Source organism: Idiotropiscis lumnitzeri, chromosome 15, assembly GCF_059441095.1.
Source record: "Idiotropiscis lumnitzeri isolate Australia: NSW breed Sydney's pygmy pipehorse chromosome 15, RoL_Ilum_1.0, whole genome shotgun sequence".
Taxonomy (NCBI): domain Eukaryota; kingdom Metazoa; phylum Chordata; class Actinopteri; order Syngnathiformes; family Syngnathidae; genus Idiotropiscis; species Idiotropiscis lumnitzeri.
The window spans coordinates 8337553-8355560 of NC_142405.1; the positions used below are offsets into that span (position 1 = coordinate 8337553).

At 42.8% G+C, this 18008-nt stretch overlaps 1 protein-coding gene across 3 annotated transcripts; it reads right to left on the minus strand.

Moving 5' to 3' along the window:
- Nucleotides 1-263: 263 nt before the first annotated feature.
- adam11 (ADAM metallopeptidase domain 11) lies at nt 264-17069 on the minus strand. Of its 3 annotated transcripts, XM_088317965.1 has the most exons (26): nt 16633-17069; nt 15367-15560; nt 12680-12756; nt 12483-12549; nt 10691-10773; nt 10532-10595; nt 10308-10368; nt 9910-10082; nt 9672-9743; nt 9000-9166; nt 8838-8922; nt 8634-8724; nt 8264-8315; nt 7703-7802; nt 6583-6654; nt 6419-6511; nt 6273-6353; nt 6093-6143; nt 5950-6013; nt 5778-5883; nt 5371-5490; nt 5130-5298; nt 4950-5061; nt 4154-4244; nt 3439-3456; nt 3196-3356 (listed from the first exon to the last, which is right to left on the minus strand). In XM_088317965.1, exons 1-26 carry the CDS (start codon nt 16691-16693, stop codon nt 3341-3343), a joined length of 2340 nt encoding a protein of 779 aa, XP_088174091.1. In that variant the 5' UTR covers nt 16694-17069; the 3' UTR covers nt 3196-3340. The 3 variants fall into 3 exon arrangements, with proteins under 3 accessions (XP_088174088.1, XP_088174089.1, XP_088174091.1); XM_088317962.1 differs by lacking the exon at nt 4154-4244 and having other exon boundaries at nt 264-3356; XM_088317963.1 differs by lacking the exons at nt 3439-3456; nt 4154-4244 and having other exon boundaries at nt 264-3356.
- Between the last annotated feature and the right edge of the window lie 939 nt (nt 17070-18008).

Sequence of the window (18008 nt, forward strand, 5' to 3'; positions counted from 1 at the left end):
CTTTTTTTAAATTTACCTCAGTGTTTTAACTTAAGTTTAAAAAATATTTTTTTCACATTTTAGTGTATTGCATGTTTCTTTCTAATCTATTTTAAGTAAATGTATTAAAAAAAAACTGTCAACAAAATACTTCTAAATATTTAGTTTATGATCTAATTTGTATATTAGCAAAATATCAGTCACTAAGTCAGGTTAAATGTAACATTGAGATATTAATTCATATAAACGCCAACATCCCGTCAAGACAAGACGCAAGGAGAGAGTAAGTAGAATTTCTTTTATTTCTTTTCCTCTTCACTTGTCTATCTGCAAGGCTTTTTTCCTTTTTTAAATTTTTGTCTAAATTTCAAAAAGTGTCTAAAAATATGGTCTTTTTTTTCTCTTTTCAAATGATGATTGATAGCAGCTCTGCACATTACATTACACACGCTCTCTGTATTCCTAATATGTGCCACACTAGTGCATCCTACACAGTTCGAAGCTCAAAACCCACCCAAAAAAAGTGCACAGTCATGCACACTCACAGTCATGTCAAAACACGGGCGGCCATGACAGCAGGCTCAACAATGTCATAAAAAAATTGCTATTGAAATGGATTCCTCCTCAACCGTACAGTGCATCTTAACATTCAGCGTAGCTTGCACATATTTACATAAACAGCTTTTTGTGAGGTTGTCACAGGAGGAAGTGATGCGCTCAGGGACACAAAATGGTGAGAATTTAGTAGGAAATCATACAAAAAGGTGAAATGCTTTTGTAGGCTCAGAACTGGGGAAAAAAAAAAACTATTTATACTCATGGCACCACATGAGACTTTGGCATTTTTTCTGTTCAGGATTTAGCTTTTTCTTTGGCTTTTCTTGTCAACACTCCCAAATAAGAAGCAACGTCTGCAATTTTCTACTTTAAACCTTTTATTTTTTTTTTTGTGAAAACTGAATTTTGTATACTTTTTATACCTAAATATTAACAGTGGTTAACTCCTTTTTACACTTGTATGGCAGTAGCTCCCCCCCCAAAAAAGATAAAATTGTTGAAAAATAGCACTCCGTTTATACTTTATAAAATACATACAATAATGAGATACTTAAATAGAATGAAACACTTTTTTGTCACAGAGCATCAATTACTTGAAGCAGCTTTTTTGAAAAAAAAAAATGCTGTCACAAAAAAAGTAACAAATCAACCAAATCGTATCTAAAAAAAATTAATTAAAGTAAACGTCTAAAAAAACATGAATATAAAAATAATTAAGTAACCCAAAACTGAATTAAGTTGAATACCTTTTGTATGAAATCCTACTAATTTGTCACAATAAGTTCCTATCAGGAAGAAGCGCTTTTCCCTCAACAGCAGACGGAACGACCCTGTTAACGCGACGATGGGAGCGAAATATTAACGAAGCAAAATGGACCCAATTCATCATCCATGAACGCAAACAAAGGGAAATTGCATGATGTCCTTTTAGGTGACATTCTTCTTCATGTCGTTATTTCATTGAAAAGTTGAAGGGCCCCGGAGTGACGTGCACACATTCTTTTGTTCTTTAAAAAATAAAATAAAAACAGCAAGCGTTTAGTTAAAATGTCCAAAGAGTAAAAAGGTGGTGAGCACATACAAGAGTCAGTGAAATGTACAGTCTGGTATTGACGAGTTAAGCGCTGGTCCTGTCAGGTGATCCCAAAAATTAACAACAAAAAAAAAATTGCTCCCACAATCCTTCAGAGTTCCTGAAACGGGTCCACTTGGACCAGTTGATTGGCAGTTGGGATAAAAACGGTTGGTCTCTTCTCAAGTTCTTCTTTGGAAAACATGCTTGGATTTTTATTGTGATGCGAGACTGCACATCTGTTCCAGATACGCTCCAGTTTCTGTTCAGATCAAATCCAGATCCAACTCTATTCCAGGGTTAGTCTGGATCAAATCCAGATCTGGTTCAGACTAGACATGGGCCGATTGTTGATTTCAATGTATACCGTGTTTTTTTAAAAAATAGTCAGGGTTTCAAAAATGCATTTTTTTTAAGTTGTAAGTGTAGGCAGTTGGTGCTGTTGGTGCGAGCAGTCAGTGACAGCGATGACTTTTCCCTATGTCAATAACGTTGGCTCTTTCGTTATTCTCTTGGACGGCCTTTGATTTGAATTTTAGAAACATCCTTCTGATTATTTCCTTTTTAGGTTTACTAATGTAGCCAAGTTTTTTTCAGTTTTTTTGCTGAAACACATTAAAATAAAACCCCAATATTCTTGCCTACAGTAAAATGTGATATCAGCCCATGCCTAGTTCAGAGTTCAGACCCAGTCCAGATCAGACTTGTTTAGGTCCAGTCCAGAGTTGGTACAGTTGAGCTCTTGTCCAAATCCAATCCTTATCCGATCCAAATTGGTCCAGGACGGTCCCAGTCCAATCTAAATCTATTGCTGATCCTGTCAAGATTCTTCTTCTGTTCAGATCTAATCCCAATCTAGTCCAAGATCTGATCAGATCTGTTGCTTGTACAATTTAGGTCTGGTCCAAATTTGGTCAAGACTCATTCCAGAGCAGGACCAGGCTAGGTCCAGTCTATTTACGGTACAGATTTGATCCAGGTCTAATCCAGTTCAATGTCCAATCCAGGTACAGATTTGGCCAATAACAGCCAAGATCCAACCCTGCTTCATCCATCTGAAGTCTCGATCCAGTCTAGATCTGGTCCTAATGAATGACGAATCTGTTTCTTGTACAATCTAGTGCAGATACAGACCATATTCAATCCAGGGCAAGTACAGGTCCGGAAAGTCCAAACTGAGTCCAGATACAATTCAGGTCTAATCCAATTTAAGATCCATTCAACGAGCCATAAATCTATCCCGATTAAGTCCCGAGCCAGTCGAGAGCGAGTTCAAATTCACTTCAAATTTAGTCAAGTCTAGTCCAGATATGGAACTGATCGAGTCTGGATCCAGTCCAGAAATTATCCAGTCCAGGATCTTAAAATGGAGGAAATGTGCGTCAGCTCTTGAGGCTGTGGCAGGTAATGAGCCTCTTCAGCATCTTTATCTTATTTTAAACATCAAGCTAGTAAAAATGGTATTAAAAGAAGTCTGTGGTCCAGGCAGGCAGTGCAGACATCCTGGCTGATTTGCTCTCCATCCTGACGTTGGAGGAAGACCCGGGTGTATCCCACACAGTAAAGAGAACAGAGGTGACAATGGAAGGAGGACTGAAGGGGCAGGAACAGGAGTGGAAGACATTTTGTTGTTGTTCCCTTTTTTCCCCTCCGTGTACCGTGCGGCCAAGAAAAAGAAAATGAAGAAGAAGAAATGAAGTGGGCAGGACACAGAGACTGATTATGGACATCTTATCCTCCACCAGATCTGGAATACACATGGAAACAAAATCATTCTTGTGATCATTCTCATTAATGAAAGGGGAGAAAACATAAGGGATAAGTCGTACCTTCCTCTACGAATGTTTCTGCATCACAAAGCGTTTGACAAGGAGAAAAGAGAAAATGCATAAATGATAATGACTCCTATTAAATGTGTCATTCCTGCAGCCAGAATACAAAGTCAAGTCACCTCCATGCTAGTGAATGAGGCAACAATTTCTAAACTGTCTGGATCATTATCATGCTTCTTCAGAGCTTGCTGATGAGCTGATCATTTGAATCAGGTGTGTTGCAGCAAGGCGAGATGGAAAACAGCCATCTGGACATGCCTGCTTAGAGGTTCCACTGCCTTGACCGGTCATAACATGACTTGCAGGGCAGAGAGAAGACCCTAAAACATCCCACCCTGCTGGACAGCTCATGCATACATGCACAGATTGCACAAACTGAGCTCTGACCCTAAAAGGATCCCTCTAATTGTATTTCTGATTCCTTCAACCCAATCGGGCAGCTGAAAATGTTCAAGGGAAGCGGTCCTTTTAGGAGGCCAGAGGGTCAACGGAGACAAGAAGCCCGAAGCATGCATAGGTGAGGAGAGCACCAGGCCTAAGCGAAGGGGGAGCACTGCGGTGGTCCCTGGCAGACAGAAATAATCTTAAACCCTAAGAGGGTGTGGGTTTTGGTCAGGGCAATGCCTACACCAATCCCCAGAACGAGACCTGGCAAGCTTGTTGAGCAGCGTGGAAGCAGACAGCAAGGACAAACGCATGCCAGAACTCTTACTTAAATCCCCATCCTGTCCCCCCTAGGACTATAGCTGCCAGGAGAATAGCACCTGCGATGGAGCCTATTATGATATTGGTGCCACTGGGACCTGCGCAGAGGGAGGAGGAGGGGGGTCGGGGGGAGGAGGAAACACAACACCACTAGATGAAATAAAAGAGCACAGCATCAACACATCAACCGGAAGAGAGAGAGAGAAAGAAAGAGAGAGAAGGAAGGACCAATAAGGAGAGAGAATGCGCGTGGACGTTCGCGCAGCTACAATTTCTGACATGTGCGCTACTTGTGTTCCCGCCATGACGCCATCATGTCGCGGTGCACAACGCGTCGGTCACGTGATCGTGCTGACATGGGAGTATAAAGAAGCCTTTAAGTGTACCTAATGTTGTGGCCTCACACACACACGTTTATCTAAATAAGGTTTGCAGCTAACTGATTTTAATAATTATTCTCTCAATTATAATTTTTATGAATTGGGTTAAAAAAAAAAGAATTTTCAGCTCTTTATTCAAACAGAGGAAATTGTTTTAAAGTTAGGGCACTTACTCTTTTCATCTCTGTTACACCTGGATTCAGTGTTAACGAAAACAAAACAACTGCATATTGTACATGAAATAACATTTTCAAGAGCCCAATGAGAGAGAATAGAAATCAGAATGCTGTGTTTAGACTAGAAGGGGCACATTGAACATATTGTTTACAGACTGTTTACGAACGCTGAAAGTTTCGATGAGAGGGCTAGTGACGTGAAAGGAGGACAGATTACAGGAGGAAACCACAGTGAGATGCTATTCACCTTTCTTTTCTGGGCCCGTCGGGACGGTGGGCTCGGGAATGGGATCAAAGACGCTGCAGTCCTTGCCCGTGTAGTCTCTGTCGCAGATACACTTCACCTCATTGCTGCACGTCTGCAAAAGCAGGAGACTATGGATAATCATCTTTATCGACTACCTTTGTCTGCTCGGTTTTGTTGTACCCCGTGGTCAGAACAGATGCGTCCCAAGTTGGACCCCGCGCAGCTGCTGAGGTTGAAGGCTGCCACCGGGAGGCAGCGTCGCTCCCAGCACATCATGTTGGGCCCGCAGGGAGTGCCGTCCTCCACGTAGCCCAGGTCCGAGCCATCCTCCAGCAGGGCGTGGCCACCCCTGAAAGAAGCAAACGGCACAAGTTAATCGTACTCGTCCTCGCTTGCCAGAATCCCCTCGAGTGAAACTCACCGACAATCCAGGTACTTGTTCTGGTGGTAGAGGGTGAAGCTGGTCACCTCGCCTTGAAGGTCCCCAAATTTAGGCTTTGTGCTGATGTTGGCGCAGAACAGGAAGCCGCACAGAACGTCCCTAAAAATGACAAAAACATACTGGAGATGTAATAACAGTGGGGGGGAATACAAAAACGACACACTTATACTCCAGCATTCAGCAATTCTAATAGCAGATTTTATTTAACATTATTTATTTAACAGACTTCAGGGGGCTTCGTAATGACGCTGCAACTCTTAACTAATATTAGTTATTAAGTATATTGTCCGTCTGCTTGTATCTCAAGTCTGTGTGCGCAAGTCAAAGCAACCCCAAAATGATGAACATGTAGGTTTTCTTTTATAATGGTAATGGGCGTCACTCACGGCTTGTTGCACTGAAGCCAGCCTTGGCCACCGGGACCCCGACCGCAGTTACCTTTGTCCGTCCCTTCGGCGTTGAGCTTCTCGTAACAAAACCTGTCTGCTGAGTCTTGACAGAGAGAAGGAAAATAAGAGCTGGATGACGCAAGACACGCACACACAGTTAAATACTTACTGAAACCCCAGAGCCCTCTACACTGTCCGTCTCGAGTGCGACATCGTCCGCTGTAACAGCGACCCTGAAGAGACAAAATGAAGCGTGCAGTATACAGAAAAACAAGTGGAGTTGAAGTGGATTTGGACAAAGGTAGCACTTACTTGATTAGTTTCACACGTGTAGCCATCCAGCTTGTGGACGTTGTGAGGACACTGCCAGAGGGACGCACAAGCACCATTACTCACAAGCCTTATACAAATCTTGACTATTAATCTTTGCTGGCGGTGTGTTATGTCTAACACAATAAGATCACGTTTGGAGTTAAATATACACGCAGCTACCTGACTGGAGTCTCCAGTACAAGTCTCCGGGATGTCACAGTCGTTGACGGCCTCTCGGCACACCACGCCTCTCAGCTCATACTGAAACAACAAAACAACTTCACGAATGTTCGTGCACGCTTCCAGTTATTATCTTTCATACACACCTTACAGCCACTGCAGCACAGTCCATTGCTGCACATAGCGTCGTGGGTGAGTGTGCATTTTTTACAACAGGCTCCTCCGCTGCGTGCGCACTCCTGCAGCCACGCGCACACAATGTAACATGACTTTCTGGGAATAGCATCACAATTCAGTGATTTATACTCACCACCTGAGATCCGCAATCACATTCTTCACCAGGTTCTACAAAGCCATTGCCGCATTCTGGAGGGTCCAACAGCTGAGAGATTCACAAACAAAGATATTTTGAAGCAATAGACAATGAAATCTCATTTTGGCACATTCTAGAAAGATAACCAAGACAATGCAGCCGATTGTTAAAGTTGTACTGTATTGTAAAGATAAAGATACAGATAAAGATGTCCTTTATTAGTCCCACAATGGGGAAATTTGAAATGGTATATGTGACGGATATGTTCCGATAACAATAAAGAAAACAGAAAACTTTGGCCACCTGGAGGCAGTAGATGACAGTCATGAAGACACAAACGGAGACGACTATCACAACTACAGTGACTTCGTCTCTGTTACGGCCCTTGGCTAGGGCCCACCTACAAGGCCACGCTCCTTGTTCCTTGTGTTAACTCTTGTACCTTTCGTACTAAAGTAAATGGACGAGTATCCTGCTTGTTCCTCATCGTTGGCCTGGTTTCCCGCTCGTTCTTTGTTGGTGGACTGCTTTCCCGCTCCTTCTTCGTTGGTGGACTGCTTTCCCGCTCGTTCCTCGTTGGAGGACTGGTTTCCCGCTCGTTACTAATGGACCGCCCTATCAACGAGCACCACCTGTGCCGCTGGGACCAATAAAAGGACCTCGATTCTGCTGCTCAAGGTGGCTGGGACTTAAGAGTTCAGTTCGCCTCGCTTGCGCTATTTGTGTCTCTCGCTTTTTATGGACTTTCGTAAATTTTGGAGACACTTGCTAGTGTTTACTTATACACATTTGTGAACGTGGTTAATACCTTTTTTGTTTAACACATTTGTTTGAAACCTACCCCTTTTCTTTCACTAAAAATAAATTGTAAATTCTCGCCAAACCATTTTACAACTTGGTCTATGTTACTTCCCTCCTTCCCTAGCAGAGCCGGTCGTAACAGTCTCTACCATTTGTGTTCCAATACCTGCAGTTTAGGGATTATAACACAAAGATGCTATTTGCTAGCCCATCTTTGCCGTTTTGCAATTTGAGTTAGCATTAAGCCAGCAGAAGGCAAAATTGTGTGGTTGTTATAGACAGACAGACAGACTGGCAGATTCGACAGCCGTCTCACCTTGTTGGGCTTATTGAAGAGACAGCTGCCACCTCCCTGGAGCAAGAACTGGATGTACTCATCCACGCTGCAGCGAGAGAACTTTCTTGGCAGATAGTATCTACGTTAGAAAGCACACACAAAAAATACAAACGTCAAGACAAAAACAGTGCAAAGATAACATGGTGCCACTGTGGTGGGTGTTAATAGCGCTATGTTACAGTGTGACAGAAATGGAACCATCTGTAGTACTAATGTTACTCAAATCGTCAAACTGTGTATTGTGCCATCTGGTGCAATGTGCCAAACTCCTCTTTTGATTCACAAAGTGAAATTTACAACTTGCTTGAATATGCAGTGTTTTGACAGATAATATGATACTCCCATGAATATATTCTTTATCCTCTGTGTACAATGGCTAACATTATTGAAGTTTAGTGAGAATTTGTAAGTGTTTATGTGTATATGGCTGTATTATACTGCCCCCAGGTGGCAAGGTACACACGCTACAAGAAGAAGCACAATGTCCATTGAACTAAAGCAAAAAATGTGGCATGAACTGTTTCATTGTTGACAACCTACCCAGTGTCCTCCATAATACAGCCCAGCCAGGTGTCTGGACATCTGCAATCTCCTGAGGAACAAAAAACCAAGAGGAGTTTAGGATTATGTGATGAAAACACATGGAGGTCAGCATTTCAAAGAAGCGTTGCAGCACGACGCGGAGTTAAGCCTCACTCAGCTCGAGTGACGTCATTGAATAACGATGCAAATTTTTTTCAACGTTCATCAACAAAATTATTCTTCAGTGGCAGCAATCTTCCAAATGCAGGTGATAAAGCACACTAAGTCAAATTAGGAAAGTGCTGGTGTGGGGATGTTCCTTCTAGAAAAAAAAAAAAAAAAGACTCCTTTATTTTACTGTCTCAGCACACCTTACAGCACATTTTACCTGCAGAGTTACGTGCATTGTTCCACCTCATCCCAATGTTCTGGCCCAGACTCTGGCACAAAGTGATGGCCATGGCGCCGACATTCCCAAACTGAAACAACCCAAAAAAATGACATCACATTTTTTTTCTTTAATTCAACACACCAGTACACATCCACTAATTTCATAAATATATATAAATATATAAAAACAATTTTTCCTCACCTCGTTGATGCCCCCTCCCCTCGTCGGCGAGCACACTCCTCCCGTGTATGCCGTCCCGCTGCGGCCGCTCTGAAACGTGCGTCCTCTAGAGGCGAACGGAGAAACACCGTAAGAGCATGATGACAGCGGCGCCTGCACCACATTCAAAGTCAATTTGCTCACGAGAAAAGTTGGACAATGTCACTCTGCTCGCGGATGTTGTCCCGCCTATACTTCATAAAGTTCTGCAACGTGGTCAGAGGGTCCTCCACCACCGGCACCATGTTCTTTGAGGTCCACGTCTCCATGGCGACCAGCACGATCCTCGTGTTCAGCTGCTCCTTGTAGATCTGCAGTACCCCGTCCCCAAAAAAAACAGCTTTTGGTTCTACACCAAAGGCCTTATTCATTAAACTTGACTTTAATCTGTATCTGCCAAAAAGGTAAAATTGCCATGCAGTTCATTTTGTGGGTTCTTGGAGACATAGATACAAACTAAAATTTAGCATGCACAATGTGATTGATCAAATCTCAGATCAATTCCGATGGCTGATTTTATGCCTTTGAAAGTCAAGTACAGTGTCTAACTATGGCCACTGTTATAGTGGCAGATACAAAATGAAGTGACGGGCGAACAGAACTTTTAAGATTGTGTCAGCATTTGTGAAATGCCACAAACCACAATTATCACGACGTATCGCCTATGCAGCAATGTCATTTAAGAGTTTCTGAATGATGTAAAGGGCTGACTTGGAGAGTGAGTCACAAGAAGGAGTTATGCCACATCGCCTATGACCCAACGCCTTTCAACTCTATGTGTTTGTGTATGCAATGATGCTAATCCAGACAACATACCGCGTCTGCCATGTTGACCACCGCTTTGGCAAAGTTTTTTGTTTGGCTCCCGGAGCGTCGCAGCTGTACAATCTGTGATGAGACACATTATGCACAAATCGATGGAATGTCACTCACGCACACATAAACACACACCGAAGGAGTATATAGGTATACTGGTATGTGATTATCTCATTAAAATCAACCCTCCATGTCAGATAACCCATCAAACAGACATCCACAGGCTAAGAACGCTCACCATGTCATTGTCGTTGACCACCATCAATTCGATATATTTGGTCTCGGTCTGCACGGATGGTCTGCGAGCAAATCTCTTGGATCTCCTATGGGCCCCCGACGCCTCCTGCTGCGGCGCCCTGCTTTGGTCTTCGCCACCTCCTCCGCTATCCCACTCGTTGTTCTCTGTGCAGTCTTGGCACACACACGCACAGGCGCACACAAACATTGCAGTTCATTATCATAGTCATTAGGAAAGTAATTATCACCTTATCTGCATTAATCGCAAACAATCTAGATCGCAGTCCAAGTAGGTTTGATATATGCAGAAATGGTGAAAAGAAAGCATAAAAACGGATTGGTATGTTAGTTTATTTTGGATGTCATTAAATCAAGTGCACTATAAATTATCTCGCCTACCTGCACAATGGGGGGAGAGCCTGAAATCTGACATCTTATGGATCAGGTGGACACCATTTTCCTGCAACACAATGCAATCAGTCAATTAAAAAGGACGGAGGGAAGGTAGGAGGAAAAAAAAAGGAAGGCAAAAACTAAGGTATTGACAAAAGGCGGCCTAAGGAACCGCTACCTCTACTTTTGCCTCAGTCTGTATACAACCTTGGATTTTGTAAACCATTTACCTCATTGCTGTCATTGTGAACAGGCTCAATCTCGTAAGAGAAGATGCCGTCTGAGAACATCCCACTTTGAATTAAAAAAAAAAAAAAAGGCCACACACAATTAGAACATGTCGTAATGTGCATAAAAGGTTCAAGTGGAAACGATGCAAGGGGGCTTACCACAGGCCGTGGCAGGTGGAGAGGGCCGCCCAGGACTCTGGCACATTTCGTAACCTTCCCTGGTAGTAGCAGTGTTCCCCTCCCTGCGGACACACACAAACATGAAGGTTTCACGGAACCTGTAACTCACACACCCACACACACACAATCTGCTACTTTACAGCATGTCGTGATAGATGAGCTGCAAGGTTATTTAAAAAAAAAAAAAAAAACTCCCACGGCGTCAGCGTTTGTGACCTACTTGTGTCCTGTACTTATCTCCGAATGACAAGTGAGGTGGAAGTCGAGCCTTCCTGGAAGGAGCTCTTCAATAAATCAACACAGTCTTTTGGTACTTAAGTAATAACAGCGTGTCACTATTTGTCTTACTTGTGTCAACCGAGATTGACATAAAAAGACTTTAGTTTTTTTTATGTTGATTGGAAAATTACGAAAGCGTATTTTATTCACTTGGAAAAAAATCTGAGTTTTCTGAGTATTTTTTTTTTCACAGAATATCTCTGTTTTCATGATTTATTTTCTCCCCAGTTTTTGGGAATAATGTTTGATCTGTCATTAAAAAAAGGAAAAAAAAATCATGTATTTAAAATGTACTCAATTGAAATGAAAGAAACCAAGTTAAAATGTTTTTGAACATTGATGTAAACCACGTAGCATACAAAATCTTTTTAAGAACGGCAACTCTTTCAATGCAAGTTTAGATTACTTTGGATCAATTCATCTGAGATAAACGAGGCTGTCGCGGTGCTCCTCAAATTGAGGTGTGCTATTTCAAAAGAAAGGCCCAATTCGGTGACGCACGTCCCCAAACGCATCACGCCTCCCACGTCAAGCGGCGCCACAATCTGCCCTCCACGCAGGACTCCATCTCCCTCCATCCTCCTTTGCCTACGTTCAGCCACTCAGAGCACACAGGAACGCTTTTGCCGCCCATTTTCCCTCTTCTCCCCCTCCAACCTTGTCCCTCGTTCTCTCTGCTGCCAAGAACTTAATGACGCTGCTGAGCTAACTGGTTGCCATGGAGACAGACTCACCATTGGTCAGGAGGATGGAGGCAGAGCGGTTGGGAGGCTCGGGCAGCGGAGCAAAACATTAGCATGCCTTCTGGCTAGTAGAAAACATGTAAAATTCTCTGTGGACACCATTTTAATATTATTTGTACAAGATGACGATGTCTCAGAGGTGTTGTTTTTTTTTCTTTTTATGCTTTTCAAGCAGACGCATGAGCACGTATGTAACATCCAAGAGTACAAAATGGTTGTGCGGCAGACTATTTCTGAAGCGGTTTCCAAAAATAGGACACATTGTGACAATTAAAACCATCGGCAAAATATAAAAATATCCTAAAAGCAAACGTCTGGATTGGTGGAGCCCAAAATAGACTGTGCAGCTCTTGATTAGATACACCTGCACAGATGCAAGTAAACTATTATAGTATTGTCGAGTTAAGGGATGACCAATCGTCCAATTCGTTGGCTAAGCTTTCATTGCTGTACAATGTGACAGCAGGCACATTTTGTGACGCTTGCGTTTTTGATCGAAAGTCTAAACATGCTATTCTGATTACAAAAGTGCAAAATGAATTGAGCAGAAAAATCCACCTCTTTTTATCCAGCCTGCCCTGTACTGCCACCTGCTGTCGACTGAAATTGACATCAGAAAGCCCACGGGCTCAACATGCAAACACTCAAGTGATCAAATCCAGAAAACAGGCAAGCCTGCTTCCTGACTACTCTTGAGCAAGGCAACACACCCCCAACTGTCGCTGACATTTGCTATTTTAGGTTCTTACCATTGACTGCAAGGGTCGCCCATCCGGAGTAAAATGGCGCTCCACATAGGCAGAGGACAGCAGGTGACTGCAAAGAGAGGACACATGAAGCGCTCTCTGTTTGTTTAATTGTGTGCGTACAAACGCTAATAGGAAACATCTGCGGCAATTAAACCATTGACATGTCCATACAAACAAGCTGAGCAGCCAGTACTAACTGGTTTAGTTCCAGGTCCAGCGTAAACGTACGTCCGAAGGCCTCAACCTGGAAACAGCTCTGCGCCAAGTGGACGGCCTGCCAAAAGAACATTAAAAAAAAGAAATCAATCAACGACGAGACAGTTTGCTGACATGTCAAAGCGTCAAAGATTTCTATTTAAGTGAGCCGCACTTGTGAGGCACCATGAATAATGCGAGAGAATCAATAGCGCTTTGAAAGCATCTCGCCACTTAAACTACTATGATGGATGACGGTGGAACGTCTCACGCTGTATGCTGGCCAGCGTAGAGGTGGGGAGGTGGCGAGAGGGCTCAGTAGAGAGAGAGAAATGAGGTGCAGACTCAACAGAGGATCCGAAAGTACCAGGGGATCTTTGACGGAGGCTGCAGTGACTGACTCACTCGGCTACAATAAAATAGATCACAGCCCACATATATAAAGCGCATAAAAATTTAAGGAAACAATGATGATATTTTGACCGGTAACATTTATAGAGTTCAAACGCAAAACATCTCAATTTTTGAGAATTTGGAAAAAAATGTCTTTGTAATTCTGAAGCAAAGAGTATTATAAAGTAATACAAACTAATCAGTTGAGAATATAATTTTGATTTTTTTTTTTTTTTTTTTTATGATCAATCAATCGCACAAAGTTTGATCACGTCATCCCTCTTGGACTATTTCACAAAATAAGTAACACATTAGAAAAATTTACAACTCGAGAGCGGCGTCGCAGTGACGTCAGAAGGCGTATCCAATAGGAGAGGGGCTGGCGGAGTGATTCCAAAGCACGCACAGCAATAGCCCAACAAATGGAAAAGCCTCACTGTTAATTCGTAGTAAGCTAGCAAGCACTTCCGAATATGGCTTGCTAAGGTTTCCTACATTCCCAAAAAACCGACATATTAGTGAATTGAAGACTAGATTGTGAGTGTGATTGCTTGTTTGGTCTAAATGCAAACAGCCCAGGTTGTACTCCGCCTCCGGTCCAAAGTTAGCTTGGATCCACATCTGCTCACCCTCAACCCTAAGCCGCATAGAAAATGGATGGATGAAGCGGCTGGAGTAAAGTGAATAATGGAGTAAATACAGTTCAGCAATTCCCAATACACTCAGCGGCAGTGTTATGTTACAGTAAGATGTTTAAAATGTATCGCAACCCCCGAAGCACGCTTGATGAATATTTTAGTAAACAAAATCACACCAGGCCCAGAAATGTAGCATGCAGATTCGTCCAAACTCTTCCAAAACTTCCACATCATTTTACATACGACGGAATCCTGTCACGTGACGGGAAGTAGCTGACAGTTAAACATCATCAGATTGCTCTTACTAGGCCCGCGCCTCACTGCTGGCACGGACCCTCTCCATAATTTATGGGGACATACTTTAACACACCACTGAATAAATTAAGCCGCTGGGATCCCACCAGTCCCCCCCCAGATGATGCGATGTGAAGGCAAACAAAGGACCGGTACACACGGAAGACATGCAAACATGGGGAGAGGAAGCCCATGTGCAACCGAGCTCGCGCACAAAGCAGGTCAGGCGGCGTGAGTGAAGGTAGTGAGGCGAGCCGCATTGACATTCCGGGGGATTCTCGCCGAATAAATGGGTCAAAAAAAAAAAAAAAAAAAAGAACAGGCGCATGCTGCAGAGACGCCACCTTGCACTGTCGAGCACAATCGAGTAGCTGCGGAGAGACGTTCGACCCAACAAGAGGGAGACTGACAGGCTGTCGTCTTGATGCCGTCACGCCCACACGTGTCAAGTGAGACATGCTAGCAAAAGAGCGCCTGTGTCTTGAGATATTCTCAGAGGGAGAAAAAAAAAATCTAAACTGCTACAGTATGCTACTGATTGGCCCTCGACCACATGTACTTTGTCTTATCCCTGCATAGGCGGAGATATTCGAGAAAATCAGTTGAGGACAAAGTAAAGACTCTCACAGAGATGAGATGTGCTCTCTGATGACAGAAAAACATATAATATGTAGAAATAAGGATAGAGACAGATGAGAGAGTCCATTTATAGAATTGGTGGCAGGACACCGCAGGCATTACTAAGATGTTCACAAAAGCGGATCTAAAGGTAAGACAGTTGATGATGCACATGTACAACGAAGACAATACCTATCTATATACAGAAAATATATAATTGACGTGTATCCACTTTGTGGCCTTTTTGTGTGGTGGAGCGCCTCGAGATTTTCAGATTTCAAATTCAAAAAGGTTGAAAATTGCAGGTTTAGATGGCCTAAAAGCAGGATGTTATTCAAATGATTTAAAAAAATGATCCTTATCTGGCTTGATCTATCGGCTCTAATTTCATTTTATAATGATTTAATATAAAACTTGTCATGCCGCGACAAAACAAGCCCATCAGAGATTGTAGAGAATGAAGGCATGACCGATGGGTGCGTCATTGTCAATCATTTGTGGAAACATGCTGCAGTCATGCGGGGTACCCAGCAGCGTTTTGATTGTGCATTTGATTTTATTTGATTGTATATCCCAATATATACAACATAAAAGCAGTAACCAAGTTTGTGCTGACTATGAGAGTCAGTTAAAATGAGTTTAAATGGAATCGGTTCATTTTGAACAAAGCCACATCATCAGTGATAAGGGGGTGTGGTGTGTTCACTTGTGCAAGCACATAACTCCATCCTGGGTTCCAAACTCACCGAGGTGTGCCGTGTGTTATTTTTCACTCTCGTGTCCAGGTGCCCATGAGCCATTTCCTGCTCCGATTCAGTCCTCTGCACCAGACGTTTGGGATAGGTCAACTGGGCTGCGGTGTCGCTGGCCGACGCCCTCTGCCCGGACCACGAAGACCCATCCCAGGTACCTCCATCCTCGCCTGGGCTCCTGTCTACACCTGCAAGGTAAACAGCACAAATAATAAAAAGTCTACATACATGTTTGAGACAAAACAAAAAGTCAAAGAAAAAAAATTATGTTTGGCTGTAGTTGCTTCGGTGGACTGATGAGAGAGTGATGTCGAAAGAAGAAAGTACAGAAAAATGGAGATGAGGAGCATAATGGTGGGCTAGTGTCAATCAACATACATTGAACATGTTTGGGATTCTGGGCATTTGACATTAACACAAAAATTCATAAAAAAATACTAGCATATTTATCCAATTAGCCTTTGATTAATCTTCATTTCTTGTGTACATGTTAGTTAAGAATTATTCTAAAATGATAATGCATTTACTTTAAAGATTCATCTAGCACTGATTGCACAGATTATCAGCGGAAAATTGGTTTTGTTGTTTTGACAGCATCAAATTGATCCACCTTAAAATAAATGTGTGTGTGTATATATATATATATATAAATATATATATATCAATGAATGATTGTGATTACAATATTGTTAAAAGAAATCACGATTCGCAATTTGGCTTCAATCAACCACTTTTCCACAAAAACGATATCGATTAGAAAAATAAAATAAACACAATTTAGTCTTTCGTTGACCTCACATTCATGATTTTGCATGTGGGAGGAAGCTGGACTACCCAACGAGAACCCACGCAAGATAAGTGCTCAAACATAAAACATTTTGGGCTGCAAGGCAACTGTGGTAAACATCCACCCACTATGCTCACAAGTGGTCCTTAATGTAGCTCAGGGTGTTGGTGCACCACTTATAGCGGGATCTCTGAAGAGCTAAATGGGGCTTAAAACACATTGCAGTCGTGTTGCACAAGTTGTGGCGGTGCATCCCCATTGGCTTAAAAATAAGGAATTGCTAGCACATGAGGGGGCTGCTGTAGAAATGCGTCTATGCAGCAAAACTCAACAGATCCAGGCCACGCCATGCACAGTCACCACATAACCGAAGCACAATATTGATGCTATATTGCAAGTGGGTGCAAAGAGTGTCACTGCATGGACAAGCGTGCATACCCCATCCACCTGCCAATCATCGCGTCGCCTCTTACCTGCCACCGCCAGCCGCTCGCCCACTGCAGCAAAGAGCAAGAAGCACCGCACCACCAGCATGATCGTCACACATTCCCGCCGGTCACAGCATGCAAGGCCCCCAAATGTCACCGAAGCGGACAGAGAAGAGAAAAACGTAAAATAAAATGAAACAAGGATGGAAAAAAGACCAAGGTAGGTAAGTGCTATGGTGCGCCTGTTGCCATCATCCCTCCTCTTCCTCGTACGCGGACATTTACATAAAAAGATGACATGAGGGCATCGTTTTTTCACCTCTTTATGGCGGCGGGGATCGATTTAAAAAAATGGATGGATGGTAGTGACGATTAGCGAGGAAGAGGTGCCGAGCGAGAGGAGAACGCGCAACACCGCGGAAGCATCGCTCAGCAGCGTGCGCGTGCGTACGTACGCGTGCCTGCGGTATGCGGAAGAGGGGGCTGAGGCGTGCCGGGGAACGTGGAGAAGCCGCGGGATCCGCCCACTTTGGGGCTAATTATAAATTACAGCGGTGCCTTGAAATTCGACTTCGAGAAGACACTTGCAAATCATTTCCCCCCACTGAAATGAATGGAAATGCCAATAACGTCACTCCTAAGCCCTCCCTTCCAAAACTCTTTTGTAATGTGTTCTTCAATGGGGAAACAGCACTATAAATTATACTTTTAATATTTCAATTAAATAAAATGGAAATGAAACATTATGTGTTTCATGGGGGGCAGTATGATACATTGTATTAATGAGCATAATTACACTGAATTTTTTTACCTCATTGTGGCTATACGTTTAAACACTGACAGCTGTAGTGTAGTTTTTAATATTTTGGTTGCCTCTTTTAAACTGGGGATCTCTCTACATCCACTTTAGAAAGAATGTGATGGCGATTCTGATACATTACTATTTATACTGCGTGACGATTCTGATACATTACTATTTATTCTACATCACCCATTTATAAAAAACACAAATGCATTATTAAATAAATATCTCTGCCAATAAAAGCTGAGTATTATTTCAGTGGACCTTACTGTTATATGGCCTGAGGAGTGAGGACACTTAAGAATCCACCTAGCCGCATGTCGCATTAAGAAAACCTTGCAAAGCTGTTACAGTAAGTTGTCCACCAGACTTCCTGTTAATGTAGACACACTGTGAATATTTAATCTGCCTCCTTATGGGACAAGAGTATAAGCAATACAATGCATCTTTGGAAGCAACATACAGTCCAATCAGTGCAGGTGGGATAAGGGTGGGTGTGTGCTGCCGCACTGAACACTTATTTGGGTACACCTGGACATAATAATGTGACCAAGAATGGACTGAAGTTAAATTTGGCGTGTCCAGTATACGATAGGTGGTGTATTCTGATTATGACCTC

Excerpts from the sequence above, each read along its gene's own strand:
- adam11 (XM_088317962.1), bottom strand. The coding sequence starts at position 16,693 with ATGCTGGTGGTGCGGTGCTTCTTGCTCTTTGCTGCAGTGGGCGAGCGG. Across the intron at positions 8,923-8,999 it reads GACATTGTCCAACTTTTCTC|AGGACGCACGTTTCAGAGCG; the intron begins GTGAGCAAATTG and ends GTTCGCCTCTAG. Across the intron at positions 6,354-6,418 it reads TGTGCTGCAGTGGCTGTAAG|TATGAGCTGAGAGGCGTGGT; the intron begins GTGTGTATGAAA and ends TTGTTGTTTCAG.